The sequence below is a fragment of the Ipomoea nil genome, unplaced genomic scaffold (genome assembly GCF_001879475.1).
Source record: "Ipomoea nil cultivar Tokyo-kokei standard unplaced genomic scaffold, Asagao_1.1 scaffold0188, whole genome shotgun sequence".
Classification (NCBI taxonomy): Eukaryota; Viridiplantae; Streptophyta; class Magnoliopsida; order Solanales; family Convolvulaceae; genus Ipomoea; species Ipomoea nil.
Window position 1 is genome coordinate 494567 of NW_017616616.1, and position 16296 is coordinate 510862.

General features: G+C 36.0%; 3 protein-coding genes across 6 annotated transcripts; 1 reads left to right on the forward strand and 2 right to left on the reverse strand.

Moving 5' to 3' along the window:
• Nucleotides 1–2885: 2885 nt before the first annotated feature.
• LOC109180299 (hydroxyproline O-arabinosyltransferase 3-like) lies at nucleotides 2886–6114 on the reverse strand. 3 transcript variants are annotated; one of them, XM_019329811.1, is made up of 10 exons: nucleotides 5730–6114; nucleotides 4820–5301; nucleotides 4528–4595; nucleotides 4222–4423; nucleotides 4041–4138; nucleotides 3853–3922; nucleotides 3680–3751; nucleotides 3477–3593; nucleotides 3308–3399; nucleotides 2886–3274 (listed from the first exon to the last, which is right to left on the reverse strand). In XM_019329811.1, exons 2-9 carry the CDS (start codon nucleotides 5225–5227, stop codon nucleotides 3334–3336), a joined length of 1101 nt encoding a protein of 366 aa, XP_019185356.1. In that variant the 5' UTR covers nucleotides 5228–5301; nucleotides 5730–6114; the 3' UTR covers nucleotides 2886–3274; nucleotides 3308–3333. The 3 variants fall into 3 exon arrangements, with proteins under 3 accessions (XP_019185356.1, XP_019185346.1, XP_019185336.1); XM_019329801.1 differs by having other exon boundaries at nucleotides 2886–3399; nucleotides 4820–5240; XM_019329791.1 differs by lacking the exon at nucleotides 5730–6114 and adding an exon at nucleotides 5387–5401 and having other exon boundaries at nucleotides 2886–3399.
• A 3258-nt stretch (nucleotides 6115–9372) lies between these two features.
• LOC109180270 lies at nucleotides 9373–12352 on the reverse strand. Of its 2 annotated transcripts, none has more exons than XM_019329764.1 (8): nucleotides 11931–12352; nucleotides 11334–11618; nucleotides 11092–11145; nucleotides 10801–11010; nucleotides 10519–10637; nucleotides 10034–10131; nucleotides 9818–9944; nucleotides 9373–9730 (listed from the first exon to the last, which is right to left on the reverse strand). In XM_019329764.1, the coding sequence occupies exons 1-8, from the start codon at nucleotides 12180–12182 to the stop codon at nucleotides 9583–9585; spliced, it is 1293 nt and encodes a 430-aa protein (XP_019185309.1). In that variant the 5' UTR covers nucleotides 12183–12352; the 3' UTR covers nucleotides 9373–9582. The 2 variants fall into 2 exon arrangements, with proteins under 2 accessions (XP_019185309.1, XP_019185316.1); XM_019329771.1 differs by having other exon boundaries at nucleotides 9373–9726; nucleotides 9820–9944; nucleotides 11931–12336.
• Nucleotides 12353–14569: 2217 nt separating this feature from the next.
• On the forward strand, nucleotides 14570–16211 carry LOC109180313 (50S ribosomal protein L20-like). Its single transcript, XM_019329823.1, has 2 exons — nucleotides 14570–14824; nucleotides 15768–16211. Exons 1-2 carry the CDS (start codon nucleotides 14639–14641, stop codon nucleotides 15957–15959), a joined length of 378 nt encoding a protein of 125 aa, XP_019185368.1. The 5' UTR covers nucleotides 14570–14638; the 3' UTR covers nucleotides 15960–16211.
• Nucleotides 16212–16296: the final 85 nt, after the last annotated feature.

The following is a 16296-nucleotide window of genomic DNA, read 5'->3' on the forward strand; positions in this document are numbered from 1 at the left end:
CCGAAAAGCATCTCCGGCCAATGAATAAGACTTATATAAGGAGTAAGGACATGGAATATGTGGAGAAAAAAAAACACAAAAAAAAGCCAACTTCATATGTAAATATGAAGATAGAAGTGTGTCCGCACGGACTTAACTCGTTGATTCAGTAGGCAGTATTTTAAGAGAAGAGATCAATATTCGAACAATGGTCAAATCACTTGTGTGTATCGGCATTTGGTTTAGTTTGTTGAGCCATTAAGTTACCGTGATTTACATCCTCTCAAATATTCAGTCAAGTCAGGGTATGAAAAGTTTTGCGGTTAGGGATTCAACGTTTTGAGAGAAAAATAAGACAAAAGTGTATGAAAAAGATAACTAAAGAAAGAAAGCGGAAGGAAATGGCATGATGGGGTCCCGTGGGAAGACAGTAAAATAATAGAAGAGTGCAGTCTACATTTCTGGAACTTGGGTGCAGGCTTTTGATCTATGTTGCTGTCCCATTTTTGTTGCCATTTCTCCACTACTACTCTTTGACCCCAAGATTCTTTTTTGTTATCATGGTCACGGGAAATTGTCTCCTCAATCACATTAATTGTTTGGTTTGTGTGTTCCACCATTTCATAATAAATCTCGATAAATAAGAAAATAATAAGTGTGCTCTTAAAATTAAAATTTATGTAGTCCAATAAGTTAATATTTTATTGAGTTAATACCCAAAATCGTCATCGACTATAGTGGTTTTTCTCAATTTCGTCCTAAACGACTTTGGTGATCTAGTATCGTCCCAGACTTTTGTGTTTCGCTCAATTTAGTCCTCCATTTGTTATTCCGTCAAATTGGTGTTAAATTTAGGGACAATTCAGTAATGTCAATATTAATCTCTCTTTACTTTCAACTTGTGAAGTGCGAAATTCCTCTTTCTTGTACGAATTACTCCCGGACCTGCAAATTAAATTTTATATTTGCAGTTTTAGGAGTAATTCTGGGACTAATTCGTAAAAAAAAAAAAGGATTTCGCAGTTCACATGTCTATGAGTAAAGAGATGTCAATATTAAAATTACTTAATTGTCTATTTATTTAACACCAAATGGATAGAATAACAAATGAAGGACTAAATTGAGCAAAAACACAAAAGTATGAGACGAAATTGAGCGAAACATAAAAGTCTGGGACGATATTAGGTCACCAAAGTCGTTTAGGACGAAATTGAGAAAAATCACTATAGTCAAGGACGATTTTGGGTATTAACTCATATTTTATTCATAATTACTTTTTAGTTTCTACATAAAGGAATAACTTGGTGTCATTGGACCACAGGATCCTTGACACACTATCATTACTAAATCATAAAACAAACACAAATTGCAATTCACTTTATTAGATTAATCCAAACTCGTAACATTAATATATAAAAAAAAAGTGAGAATATATGGGTAAAATAAGAACATCTTTAATAATAAAGTTTTAAGCTCGACTCTCAATAGAAATCATATGTTAACTTTCTTGATTTGAATTGATAAATTATAAGCAACCATTTACATTTTTATAATCTTTGATGACTATAATCATAGGAGGAGATTTACTCTCTACACACTTTCAGATAGTGGCTATAAATATTCTCGTCATCTATAAAAGATTTTTTTTTTTTTAAAAAAAAGGACAGCTCACGTTACTGTTTCCACACTGGAACACCACCTGCAATTGCACTAGACCGCAATATGCTTACAGCAACATATGCAAACGTCATGTAACAATCACCCTGTCCGAGTGCTAAATAATACCAGTATGAGTTTAAGGGTACTGAGTTTCACTGTGTTTTTTATTTTTTCTCAAAAAAGAAAAAAAAATGATCTTGAGGATTGATATATATATATATATATATATATATATATATATATATATATATATATATATATATATATATATATATATATATATATATATATATATATAGAAGAGAACAACGATGCATCGGAATTCCGAAAATAGTGTTTCCATGTCAAAATTCTCCAAAAAATATTTAGATATATTTTGAGAATGGTATTTAAAAAAGTTTTAACTTATATTTTATAAGCTAATTATTACGTAGTGTGATGACACTTCTATTGTCATTTTAAATGGGTTGTCACAAGATAGTACTATTGAAAAATAATTGAGAAAGTATAAAATAAATTAATGGAGGACGCTATGGGTGTTCCTCAATTAAAGATTACTATTGATAGGGAATACTCATCGGGTATACCTCTCCCTTACGAGCCACATACTTGCTCGGTATTCGATCAGATCACTGAGAGGGATCATTCCCGAGCATTATTGACATCAGAAGATTCAGAACCCACCGATCCGACCTAACTTTAAGATTGAGCAGGGCACAATCAACATTAGTACCTAACCGTCTCTTGGGTTCACCCCGACTTTAGGTTGGGGCAGACCACTCGACCCTCTCTACTTGGTGCCTTTAGCCTTATTCCTTTGCCCGAACTCGGTGGCCCTTAGATCGGGGCAGACCATTCGACCCTCTCTACTTGGTGCCTTTAGCCTTATTCCTTTGCTTGAACCTACACTGGTGGCTGCAAGAACGAGGGAGTCAGGAATCTCGATACACGTAGAGGAATCCGTGCAACCTTTGAACCTCCCGTGTGCATAGGCATCACGTGTCGCGCATGCCGGGAGATCGACATGTGCTCCCTTCACCTTCCTATAAATACTGCATTAAATACTTGAGAAGGGGACTTTTGGACATTTCTACTTAACCGTATTTAGCTCAGGAACCTCTGGTCTTCATATTTCAAGTTTGTCATTTAAACCAACAAGTATACCATTAAAAGGGATCCGTCTACGATTCGACCCAACAACTTGATCGTATCCGTAGACCCAACCGTATTTGCAACATCAACTGTCTCTTAAAATTTCTTTTGTCCCTTCTTATTAATTAAAAAAATAAAAATGGTCTGGATAAATCTCGTCTTGCGAATGACATGTTTGTTCACCATGGGTGGACATCATGTGTACCAGTGTATAGACCACAAGGAAAATTAGAGAAAGGGAATGTGGTTGGGACCAATAGGGAGAAAAATAGAATTGTGAGTGCCAATATCATCACAGAGCAATTGTGGTGCTATATGATATGCTCCCCCCATGGTGTGTAAGTTATGATCAAATGCAAAACCACTCAATCTGCCACTCAATTGCACAAAATTTTCACATCAGCCCAACTACTCCACTACTTCTTGTGCTGTGTGTACACTACACTATACCATTCCCATTCCTTTTTTCCTTTTCCTTTCTGCACTAAGCTCAATCACAAACTTCACTTCCCTTGCATCTCAAACCCCGAGCTTCATGGCAGCTCACCGCAACGAATCCCAATCAGGAAGGTTAGCAGTAGCTTCATTTATCATCTCGATGAGAGTCACCTGCAAAAAGAGTTCCTCACACAAATGAGCGACTAGAAGAAGAAGAAGAGAACGTATGGGTGGCACGACAGACATACCACGCTTTCTGGTGTCCCCGGAGGGGGCAATGAGAAGTTTCGAGGAGGCGGTGCAAAGAAATAGTTTCTCTTTTTGAATTCCCAGTATCCAGTAACCCCATAAGGCATCATCTCACCCTGAAAACCTCGAGTTTACAAGGTGCCATCATTATTTGAACCGGGCAGTTTCACTATCAGCTTAAACGAACGGGCTTTAATTTTACCTTTGCGGTGTAGTCCAAATCATAAGTGAAATGCAGAATGTACTTTTTTCTGGTTTCCAGATCCCATGGAGGCTGTAATTTCACCACTTGTGAACCATAAACCATAAAGGACAAAAAGACGTGAAGAAATAAATGTATGTGTACTATAAGAGTACTGAGGTTAGGATCAAAACCTGTATCATAAAATCTTTCCTGAGAACATGTTTCACCCCATGCAGAGCAGAAGCTACAGCATAACCGTACCTTGTATTCATCGAAAAATAAAAAAAGAAAAAATTAAGGTTGTCACACAACCAAGTTCAGATCATAAGTAGAATAAAATGGGCATTGTTGTTGTTAGATATGTCTGTCTTGCACTCACATTTCCTGAACCCAGCCCAATGTTTCATCAGCCTCGGGATCATATTTGATTCTCACGGAAACATTCAACCAAGTTGGTGCGATTTCCACCAGCAAATCCTAAACAAGTCACACGAAAAACCATTATGGGCTTATGGCATATCTTTCGTTTCGACAGAACTATGAAGATTTTTTTTACTTGCCTTCTTGATGATAACGGGAGAGTTCCCGATTGGATCAATGTTGGTTATGGGGCCATTCTCTTCTGGGAAGAACTTCCTCATGATTCTCTCGTGTTTAGATGGTTCGATATAGAAGAACGAGAAGCCAACAGGGTTGTCCCCCAAAACCAGATTAGGCAAAGGCCTTGTGAAAATGTGATCTGGTTCTGCCATCAATATGTACCTGCAAATGGCACAGAAACTAGGATTTAGTATGTAATTATCACTATATATGAATCAAACCTATCAATCAATTAATCAATCTAGGATGAACAAGCGAAAGCTCACTCTTCTTCGATTGTAGCTATCTCGAGCCACTGCACGAATGCCCACGGTCTGTTTAGGACAACATAGTCCTGAAACGAGGTTAAAACAAGGTTGTTGAGCATATAAGCGACTACGGTCCACGTGTTGCTTGGAACCCACCGCACACGTGAGGGGGCGTGTTGAGCATATAACCATTAATGTGCAATCCAACTATCAGCTTAAACTTTTAGTTGAGATGGAGCACATGCCTCAATTAAGGTGACACAAACAGATCGACAGAAATATGATCATGCTATTCTAGTATTCTACTCACCAAATCCAGGCCTTTTGGGAGGGGATCAACGATGAATGTCGGGATTTCATCCATCAGATTGTCGGGCGCTCCAGTATGGAGAATTCGCGTGAACTTCCCCATCTCTGATCCGGGCAAATCCTTCTGTTTCTTGTACCAGTAGTACATAATCCTACTTTGCCATTTGCTATAAAGAGAGCTCTCAGCTGTGACAGCAATGTGGAATCGCGGTTTCCCCATTCCCGGGCCTCCCGGTTTCTCGGGCATCTGCAGAACTGGATCACCACGAGATTGGCTGCCCAAACCACTGAAGATCCACTCCTCATACCCATATATTTTGTAGTGGACGATTGTCATCATCAAATTATAAGTCGCCAGAAAAAACCCAAACGACAGTAGCACCAGAAACAACGTTGTTGCCCGCCCCATCCCACCTTAACTTCTGCAACACGGGCTAGCAGAACATATGCAGTACGCTAATCGCTTCGAACAGCAGCTTCAATCTGCAAGAACAATGCACTAATTTTACAACGAAGCTGACATTTATCGATACAAAGATCGAGTTAGTATGGCTGAAAAGCACATCACCTGACATTCAATCAGTTCTTAGGAAAACCTTAAAAACAGCAAGAAGCTGTAAGCCAATGTGATTTATCATCAAACAAATAGGTTGTAACCATTGCTAGAATAAAAAACCTCAGATTACAGTTAATGTCAGGCACAATCAAAGACAATCAAGAATCCTTTCAAAAAAAAAAGACAATCAAGAATCAAACATTAAAACTTAAAAGCAACAGATGATCAAGCCCTTAGAATGCTGAGAAAATGGAAGGGAAGAACAAGAAATGACATTTACTGATCCTAAGATTGATAAAAGTGTAAAAAGCAGAAACATAGGTGTGATCAAAATTATTAAAGTTGAAATTTTTACCTTTTTGGATAAAATGGGTACCCGGATTGACAGAGTGGAGCAAGAGGGAGAGAAGAAAAACCCACAAAGCATTCAAGAAAAAGAGTGTAAAAAGATGAAAGACAGAGACAATCTGGTATGAATGGGGGATGAGACTGAAAAGAACAAAACTAGGAAACAGTGAATCATGCTTGATTTGTTGCCATATAAAGATTGGGTTGAATTCCAAGTATACAACGGGAAAAAAGACAATACCCAACTCACAATCGATCATTAAAAACATATTCTTTCTGAAACTCCTAATGCAAAAGAAGTTCAACTCTCCTCAGAAATTAACTTCTATGAACATGTTCTTACACATATTCATAAAGATTAAAGCTTACCCGAATAAACCATTAGCTTAGTAACCACAAAATTCTATGTTCAACTCGAAATTAACCTTCTTGATTTGAATCTTATCTAAATTGATCATTTGATGGATAGAATTATAACATAAAAAAGAAATTAGAGCCTACCCACATTTAATATGCTTATCCAATAAGGAGTAGGTATTGAAAAAAACAAAAATTGGAAGGACAGAGATACTATTAATTCTCTGGATCCGTGACTAGTTGCTGACTGAATCTCACTTTTGGGACTTTTTTTAAATATTTCCAAATGCGCCTTTCAGGTTTTCGTGCTTCTGCATTTCTCTCTTTGGTTACTGGTCCTATTTTTCATAGCGTTGACCTTTAATTTCATCTCCTTCTCCCAAAAAAAATTGAATCCCTAATCTCATCCGACTAGACAGAATATTTGAGAGAATTCAGTAGATATAACCAAACGCTGGTATACGTGTCTCTTCTCTCAAATACTGTCTACTGAACCATTAAGCAAAACTTGTATGAACAATATTTAATTTCTTTTAATATTTTTCTCCACCATTAAAAGTTTAAACCTCACTATCCGATCATATTATATGTAATACCAAATATTATAAAACGTACTCCGTATTATAACTTTGCAAGATTATTTACATTAAAATCAGTGAAAATGTATAGATAAATATGGAAGATGATAATGTTGTGTGTCACAAATCATTTGAATGAAACAAAATCAGATATTTAGTCCAAGATTTCGGATACTAATTGATGTGCCATGAAACGGGTGGGCCCGCGGGTTGATTTAATAGAGTTTTAATGATGGTAAGTGGCATTGTCAATTTGTCAAATACTTAATTGTTTTGCCATAAAAATCTACACAATTTGATGCCATTTATTGCTCTTGTTTTGATCATTTTTTGGTAATTTTGTTCGTTTGAAATACATTAATTGTATGTGTACTTGTTTCCTTTTTTGCCTTGATTGTTCTTTATGATTAAATGAAAAACCAAATATGAATTATGATTTATGAAGGAAAAAACTGAGTTAATTTCATTTTCGGTATCCTAGTATTAATCTGACATGACCATTTTTATCATCTGTAACAAAACCTTTGAAATGTTGTTAAATACAAGGACATTTAGATCTTTTTTTTATACAAAGTAAGTTGACCCACTATATTTTTATGTTTATTTTTTAAAAAAGAAATCCATAATTGAAGATCAAAATGCCCTGCTATATTTAACAACATTTAAATTATTTTATTGATAAAGGACAAAAAATGATCATGTCACAATAATATTAAGACAAAAAATTGATGTTCTAATAAAAAAATGACTAAAAGTGGATTATCACCTATAAATCTAGGACAAAACATAAAATTAACTCAAAAAAAAAATATCTCAATTCTTATATTCCTTTTACCCCAAAAATGAAATTATAAAATTAACTAGATGTGTGTTTATAAATATTTTTTTTAAAAATTAAATACATACATATACTTATATTAATAACACAAAATTAAAATACCATTTTTAATTTCTAAATGTAATTATTTTAATTTTAATTATAAATATAACAATATAAATTATAATTATGAAAAATATATTATAGAATTTACCTAAATTCATATTAATGCTATTAATAAATATTGTGTGCATATACAATGCATTATACAAAACATATAAGAAAATGTGTCATAAACAAACAAAAACAAAAACTTACATGTATAAAAATAACCTAATAATCGTGCAACCTTACCTTTTTTGTGTGTTTTTTTTTTGTTTTTTGTTTTTTTTTGTTTTTTTTTTTTTTTGGTTAAAAAGGTGAGTTCTTATCTTTTTAGAATGGTTTGGAAGGGGGATACCTAAAAGAAAATACAACTAGAGGCTCTCAACTTGGCGCCACACGGGTAAACCAAATCTGTCTTCTTCTAGAATTTGTTGTAGAGCTTCTGGCGCAAAGTAGGGGTGGGAGTCAGTTCGATTCGGGTGATACCTGAATTTTATTTCAGATATCCAAAAAGTTTGGGTGAATTTTTGACATCCGATATATTCAAACCAAATTTAATTCGAATATGTTCGGTTCGGGGGTGAAATTATTTCGGGTTAATTTGGATATACCCAAAATATTGTTTTATCAATTTTGAAACTTTTTATTGATTTTATTATTTATTATTTATATTTTTTCATATAGTATCAAACTAAAAATAAGACAAATACTAATAATTAACCAATAGATTTTTTAAAATTAATATATTATTAATTATGAAATACATTTAAAACTATATATATATATATATATATATATATATATATATATATATATATAATATTTATAATAAAATTTCGGTTAATTCGAATTTCGAGTCGGATGCGGATAGTACTTTTAACACTCGATATTCGAACCGAATTTATATTCGGATATACCAAAATTTAAACTATCCGAACCGATAACTATTTGGATTCACCCAAAATTTAAAATTCGGTTCGAATTTCGGATGTTAGTTCGGATAATTCGAATTACGCCCACCCCTAGCGCAAAGTGAGTTCTTATCTTTTGCTCCAATCTCCATATAACTCTATATTTTATACATATTATATTAATAGTATAACTCTATAATTTTTATATAGTATATATATACAATTAATATTCTTGTATATTTACAACATTAAAAATATATCCTCATAATTTTTATGGTTGCCCATTCCTTGCATTTGTTGTAAGTGTGCAACTTAACAAATCCAAATTCTAGCTAGGGTTTAGGGTGTGAAAACTTTAGTAAAAAATCAATTAATCGACCAAATTGAAGAAATTCGTTAACTGTATTTTAACTGTCCGATTAATAGAATGCAAAGCCCTGACCGATTAACTTGGTTAATTCAGTTCGATTAATCGAATACACACTCCAAAACTATGTTTGCAAGGCCTCATTTGTGGTATGAATACTTAAATGCGCTATATTGATTACTTTTGTATAAGATCGACCATTAAAAAATGCAATTGATTGGGCATATCTCGATCGACCCCCAAATGATTGGGCTGATAACGCCGCCGCAATCAGCCGTGACGGAGGAGGCCTCGGCGGCGGACGACCACAATATCACCTCCGGCAGATAGGCATCTACCTCGGACCTTCATTTCATTAACAAGTTTCCTCGGACCTTTATTTCATTAACAAGTTTCCCTGAGGTGTGAAGAATATATAAGTTTATAAGACCACAGTCTAACTAATTGACTGGATTGGTTTGGCTCATCATGTGTATTATTGCCGGGTTGAGTGACTTTGGTCCAATCTCATATTATAACACGAGGAAATACCCATCATTTGTTTATTTTGAACCAAAAAAAACTGCAGTGATTTGTTTCCATGTGTCCAGATCTTCAGTTCCTACTACACTTTTTTTCTACAGGAATAACTATAGTTTCTAAGCTATATAACATAGTAGATTGTGAAGGAACAAAAACTTTTGTTGTGTTTCTTCATTAACTAAGACGGAGAATAACGCTGTACATTACCAGGGTTCAGAGTTGTTGCGAAGGAGACTTCCGTTATCTGCAGGCCTAGACCAGCCTTCCTCCATCAAGATCAAGTTTACGCGAAACATTAATTTCTGCACAGCTTCATCCTCCTTGTCAGATGGATCGATTACTTCATTCTGCGTGGAAGTGGCGAAAAATGGGTCTATCAATTAGGCAGAAGATAATGCTAGCTAGCTTCAAGTGACCCGAAACCATAATTGGTATTATACCTTCGTATCCTGATATAGCGAAAGGTACTGGAGTGATTCCTTGTAAAACCCACAGTGGTAAAGAAGAACGCCATAGTCCCTCGTTTCCTTGGGGTCGGTTTTTAGGAGGATAAGCCGTTCACATGCTGCAGAAACGAGAACGGAGTAATATTGATCAAGCAAGCATGAAGCCGAAAACATTATGCTAAAATCTCAATCGAGTTCACATATATACCTGAGAGTGCGCGTCTCATATCCCCAAAACGAACACTGGTCCAAACACCCCTTTGCAGCCTATGCTGAGCAGCCTTAACAGATGCCAGCTCCAAGGCACTGCATTGAGGCAGTATAAACTTTAAGTTGCACCAAAATATATAGGGGGTGTTTGGTAAATAGTTGTTGGCTGATAGCTATTAACTGATTGGGTTAGTGAGTTTGATAAATTGATAGTTTTGGCTGATTGTAGAAAGATGTTTGGTAAATTAGCTGTTAGCTGATAGCTGATTATATGCAAAATAACTTTCTCAAAAAGCTAATCGAAAAAGCTGCTTTTGAGCAGCTTTTAGAATTTTAGCCTTTTGGAACAATAAGCTGTTACAAAAATCTATTTAACCAAACACTTATATTAGTTGTTTAACCAAGTCAAACAACTAATAGTGGTCAAATAAGCCAAAATTGACTTATACGCTATAACAGAAGATAGTTGAGCGAGAGAGGCACCTCTCTTTGGTGTTTTGAGTTCTTTCGGAGCAGTTAGCAGCATCCGCTGCCCTCAGAAAGGGACTCCTAGTAGGATCGTGTTGAAATGGCCAGAAAGCGACTTTCAAATCTTTCAATAGCTGTATGTGCATGTGGAAGAAACATAAGTTAAAACAAATAAGATAAACGGAGTGGGAAATCAACCACAATCGGGTGGAGAGATCGATGATATGTCAAGATAAGATCTCAATCGAGAAACGGAGAAATTCATAAACAGCATTAGCCATTCAATGAAATATTTACCTGCACCAACAACGACTCTGCAGTCATGATATGAGATTGATCAGATTCTTTGCCTTTCTTCTTAGGATAACCTCTAGGATAACTATAATGATCGAGAGGGAAGAAAACCTCGGCATCAAAATTTAAAAGACCCCACAAACGAAGCATCTTCAAAACCTCCGAGTATATGAGCGAGAGCAAGGGAGCAGATCCTGCACGATGAGTCAAAACCTGGACAGAGGAAACGTTACGAAAATAACTTTGGAGGTTAAAGTCTCTTAAATGAGAGAAGAGGCAAAGAAAGAATCGTACCGAGTGAAGATAAAGAGCCCGTTGCTCTGTTTGATTGCTCATCCTCCGAAAACCCTACAAGATTGCAACATGCTGAAATTACCAAACAAATCACGACGGTGAAAAGAACAGAAAGCTGATAATTGAAACATGTGCTCCATTTCAACTAAAAGCTTAAGCTGATAGTTGGATTGCATATTTATGTTTATATATTATATGCTCATCACTCCTCACATCACATGATACGAATCAAGTAGACTTACTTTATCAATATACAGGTATCTGTCTAAACATTTAAGAAATTCTTCCGGTGATGACCTGAAGGACGAGCCATAGTGGGAACAATAGTCCATAGAAAGGTCATCCAATCTCGCCAAGAAATCATCCACTGGAAGTGGAACAGAAGAGTGTGAAATCAGCGAGTCATCCTCAGCTGCTATATACAGAGCTGCTTTCCCCAAATCAACCCTCCTGTTTATGCTAATGCTCGTTTCTCTCTCAATTTCTGATAGTTTTTGTATCTGTGAGTAGAACCCTTCCCTTGCCATCTGCACATAAGTGATATAGAATCCCAGAAACCAAATCAGTCAGCATCAAATTTAAATTGCATCTTTCGAAAGTTCTCACTTTACTGGATGGAATATGCATCAGTAAACTTATATTCTTCGTTTTATTGGCAATCCTGGGCTTTTAGTTTGGTACTTTTCTAACAATTGCCTTAACCCTAAAAACGCCCACATTTCCAATCAATGAGATTAAAGCTTTCTAGTAATGGTGATAACAACACAAAATGGGAGCGTATGAATCATAATCCGCAGTGATCGAGAAAATGAAAAGAGCTAAGAGTGAGAAAAGCATACACGGGCGTGGGCGGTGTCGATGCCGGAATGATCGAGGGAATCATGGAGCAGAAATTTGAGATCTTCATTGGATTCGGCCTGAGATTTACAGCAGGAAAAGACGGCGAAACCACCACCGCCTCCGCCGCCGCCGCCGACTCCGGCATCAATTTCCTTGGGCGAGAGATGATGAATTCTGGAAGGGAATTTGGACAAGGATCGAACGGAAGAAGCGTAGGCTCCCGAAATCCATGGACAACTCAATCCACTCATCTCTCACTTTCTTCTCCTCCTCCTTCCTGGAAGCTCAAACACGCAGAAATGGCAGTCCTAATCCGATCGCTTTACCTCTTAGCTCGAAAAGGAAAAGATCTTCTCTCTCTCCCCCCTCTCTCTCTGTATATATACCATTACACAGATAAGTATCCACTAGGATAGATATTTTGGGATAAATATCTGCAATCTGCAATCCGCAATCTGCAATCTTCGACAAAAGTTTCTTGGTATCTTGTGTGTATGACAAATTGACAACTGTCGATTTTCAAAGAAAAGGTTCATTCATACGAGCCCACTGGAAACAAGAGGTTTTGACAGTATTAATCATTCATCGTACGGTGATCGGAGAATACTACGCACAGATTCACTGTCGGCTGAATGCCCACCGTTAATGGAGTGTTGGACGAATAATAATATGATTGTTTTTGGATTAAGGTTTTTAACGTTATAATTGAGATAAAAGATAATAATAATATAATCATTTTAATTTAAAAAATTGATGTAACCCGCATTATAATTGACTAATTAAAGATTTATTTAATTATGGGTCCGCTTAGAACAGTCGTAATGGTTGAATTCAAATATGAGTTTTTAAATATGAGTTTTTTTGTCATATGAATTAGGCCAACAATAAACATGTAAAAGTATTCATAATAGTGGATTTTAGATAATTTTTACAGATTTTAATGCATATGTGGATAAGAGAGAAAGATGAGAGAGAATATGCTGAAAAGACTGGATTTTTGTCTTCACGGTGAGTCCTTCTATTAAAAAGAATTCTCCTAATACGCATATAAGTGTCACTACAGTTTGGTCTTTTAATTTTTTCTTTTTTTAATATCGAGCAAATTACCAAAATAGTTTCTCAACTATGTTGATTTCACCAATTTCGTCCTACTCATTTGACTTTGCTAATTGCATCTTTCGACTATCAAAATTTTAATCGTTTTAGTCCTCCGGTAACTTAGACGGCAAATTTATAGGGGTGTTATTGGAAGTTCAATGTGTATTCGCCATTTTCATCCTCGGACGACGACGTAGAAGCAAACGACGAAGCATCGTCAGACAATAAGCAGAAGAGAAGCTCTCCGGCTTCAATGAGTTTAGAGACACGCATGTAACTCCAAAAGTCCAAAGGCCACAAGGACTAATCGTGTCAAAATAGAGAAGTGGGACTCCGATTTCCCAAGCGACATCGACGGCGAACGTGAATATTCCGTCGACAAGAAGGCAGGTGATGTGGTTCTGGAGGCCAGCGCCGACGGCGACCATCTCCTAGAAGAGTGGGCTGGTGACGTGGATGGCGTGGAGGTAGAATATCTCGACGAGTTTGAGCATGGATTTCACGTCGTCTTCTGCTTCTACGTCGTCGTCCAATGATGAAAATGACGAATGCACAGTGAAATTTCAATAATACCCCTAAAAATTGTCATTTAAGTCACTGGAAGACTGAAACGGTTAAAATTTTGATAGTTAAAGGATGCAATTAGCAAAGTCAAAATGAGTAGGACGAAATTTGTGAAATCAACATAGTCGAGGGACCATTTTGATAATTTGCTCTCTTAATGTCCTTAAAATTTTTTGGAATAAGGGTCAAATAGGTCATCGAACCACACACGATAATGCAATTAGGCCACTGAACTAAAAAATAAACTATAATTGAGTCCCTAAACTAACCAATTTCAAACAATTTGACCCATTTACAAGTTTTCCCTATTTGTAACAGGTCACCTAATTTAAAATATTTTTTAAAAAATAACTAATTAAAATAAACTAAATTTTAAAAATAATTGTTTGTTTATTTAAAAAAAAAAACATCGTTTCCGCCGGGGACGAAGGTCTCCGGCTAAGCCTGATACAAACTTAGCAATTTTTTTTTTATTTTTTGAGAGGTTTTCCAGCTAATTTTTTTTCTTGATTACTACTTTTGACCTGTTTTCCGATCATATTTTTTGGCTTTTTAAATTTGTTCTTAAACTAGAGTTTTCGAGGAAATTTTGTTGGGGGGTTTCTTTGTAATTTGAGATATACAATGTTATCATTATCCAACCGCCGGCTGAGCAATGAAACCCAGAGCTGAGCCCGGAAAGCCCATGAGGAGAATCCAGATTGTTTGTGAGGACCCGGGTGCTACTGATTCATCAGACGACTTTTTTTTCGTTTATTTTAATTAATAATTTAAAAAAAAAATTATTTTTAAAAAATATTTTAAATTGAGTGATCAATGGGGAAAACTTGTAAATTAGACAAATTATTTGACATGAATTAATGTAGAGACTCAATTGTAACTTTTTAGAGTTCAGTGGCCTAATTACATTATCATGTACTGTTCAGTGGCCTATTTAACCCTTATTCCAAATTTTTTTAACACTTCAATTACTCTATAGGCTACAGTCTACTCTGCTTCAGCAAGACAGACAACGAGAGAGAGAGAGAGAGGGAGAGGAGGAAGAATGAACAAGAAGGAGGTATTGAAGCTAGCAAAGGGGTTCCGAGGGAGGGCAAAGAACTGTATAAGAATAGCGAGGGAGAGGGTGGAGAAAGCGCTACAGTACTCCTACAGAGACCGCCGCAACAAGAAGCGCGACATGCGCTCGCTTTGGATCCAGCGCATCAACGCCGGCACTCGCCAGCACGGAGTACGCTTCTCTTATCACCTTTCTTTCACCACCCCTTTTTATATATGTATCCGTAAATTCCGTTTGATATGTGGTGTTATTTTGAGTGACTGCTTTGTGTTTGATTAAATGCCTCACTGGACTTCGAGCTGATATATTTTCTTGAAGATTTTTTCTGGAGTTTTGTTTATTGTGTGGTGTGTTTTGGTTGGTTTATGTGCTCTGGATATATATTCTTCCTTGTGCACTGTGAACTTTGTTTGGGGCGTTGGTTCTGCAATGCGTATATTTGAGCAAAATTGGAAGTATAACTACAACATTCACAAACAACAGTGTGAATCAGTTTCATTCTGTTGGTCTTGATGGATCCATTACTCAAACTACTGTTTTTGTTATAATGATATAATGAAATTACAGATTGAAGATTTGTGTTTCCTTGAAAACATAGTCATGTGATAAAAAAAAACCAGCAGATGGGAAATTCTTGTCCAATAGGGGTGTAAACATTTCAAAGTTGGAGATCCCAAAATTTTGTATATTAGGGATGAGGAAGAAAACAAGAGGACATGACAGAAGCAGGGTGCTATCCTCTGCGTAAACTGGACTAAGAAAAAACAAGCGAAGATTAAAATTTGGTGGAAGAAATGGTTGGTTAAAGCTGTTTTCTTTCATGACGGGATTTAAACTGTAAAGTGGTCAAGAAAATGTTCTTCACATTTGTTTCTTTTTTTAGTGACTTGATGAAACTTTTTCATTCTCTGTGCTGGTGATTAGTATGGATATAGGGTTGTGGTGTAAAGCAGTCAAAGTAGCTGGATTTGGTTCATATGCAATGTTCATCACTATACTCCATATTCATGATTCAGACTTACCATCTATAATTTGTAGTAATTAGAACAAGATTTACTGTACTAGTTGATTAAGATGTTGAAGCCACCTTCCTTCTTTCTTGTCAACTTTTCAGGTAAATTATGGTAATTTCATGCATGGACTTATGAAGGAAAATATCCAGATCAACAGAAAAGTTTTGTCTGAGCTCTCAATGCACGAACCATATAGCTTCAAAGCCCTGGTTGACATCTCACGAGCTGCTTTCCCTGGTAACAAGACAGCCATTCCATCCCCCGAAAAGAAGGGTCTTTCAATTCTTGTTTAAATCACAATTTCTGTCAATTGCCATGTGTCCCGTGGCTGAGAAACAGTCAAACATTAGCAGATAATATACTTTTTTGCCCCATTTCAAGAGAGCACACAGTTATGCTTGTGTCAGCGTTTTCACCAACTCCTCAAGGATACAATCAGAGATGGTGTTAGATAGTACAAGTCTTCTGGTATTTATGTTTGCTGATGTATGAAACAATGGCTAAATATTAATGCTTGCATTTCTTTGAGCAGAGTTTTAAGGTTACTATCTAATGAAGAAGCCAGATTCTTGCCTCAAAACTCTCAGAATCTTACTCTCTATTACAATATTTTATCTCAAGTAAATGACT

Coding starts and splice junctions, on each gene's coding strand:
- LOC109180299 (XM_019329801.1), bottom strand. CDS start 5,227: ATGGGGCGGGCAACAACGTTGTTTCTGGTGCTACTGTCGTTTGGGTTT. Junction 4,596..4,819: donor TCCCAAAAGGCCTGGATTTG/GTGAGTAGAATA, acceptor ACCTCGTTTCAG/GACTATGTTGTCCTAAACAG. Junction 3,752..3,852: donor GGAAAGATTTTATGATACAG/GTTTTGATCCTA, acceptor GTGAAATTACAG/CCTCCATGGGATCTGGAAAC.
- LOC109180270 (XM_019329764.1), bottom strand. CDS start 12,182: ATGAGTGGATTGAGTTGTCCATGGATTTCGGGAGCCTACGCTTCTTCC. Junction 11,619..11,930: donor TCGACACCGCCCACGCCCGT/GTATGCTTTTCT, acceptor ACTTATGTGCAG/ATGGCAAGGGAAGGGTTCTA. Junction 10,638..10,800: donor CAGAGTCGTTGTTGGTGCAG/GTAAATATTTCA, acceptor ATGCACATACAG/CTATTGAAAGATTTGAAAGT.
- LOC109180313 (XM_019329823.1), top strand. CDS start 14,639: ATGAACAAGAAGGAGGTATTGAAGCTAGCAAAGGGGTTCCGAGGGAGG. Junction 14,825..15,767: donor CCGGCACTCGCCAGCACGGA/GTACGCTTCTCT, acceptor TCAACTTTTCAG/GTAAATTATGGTAATTTCAT.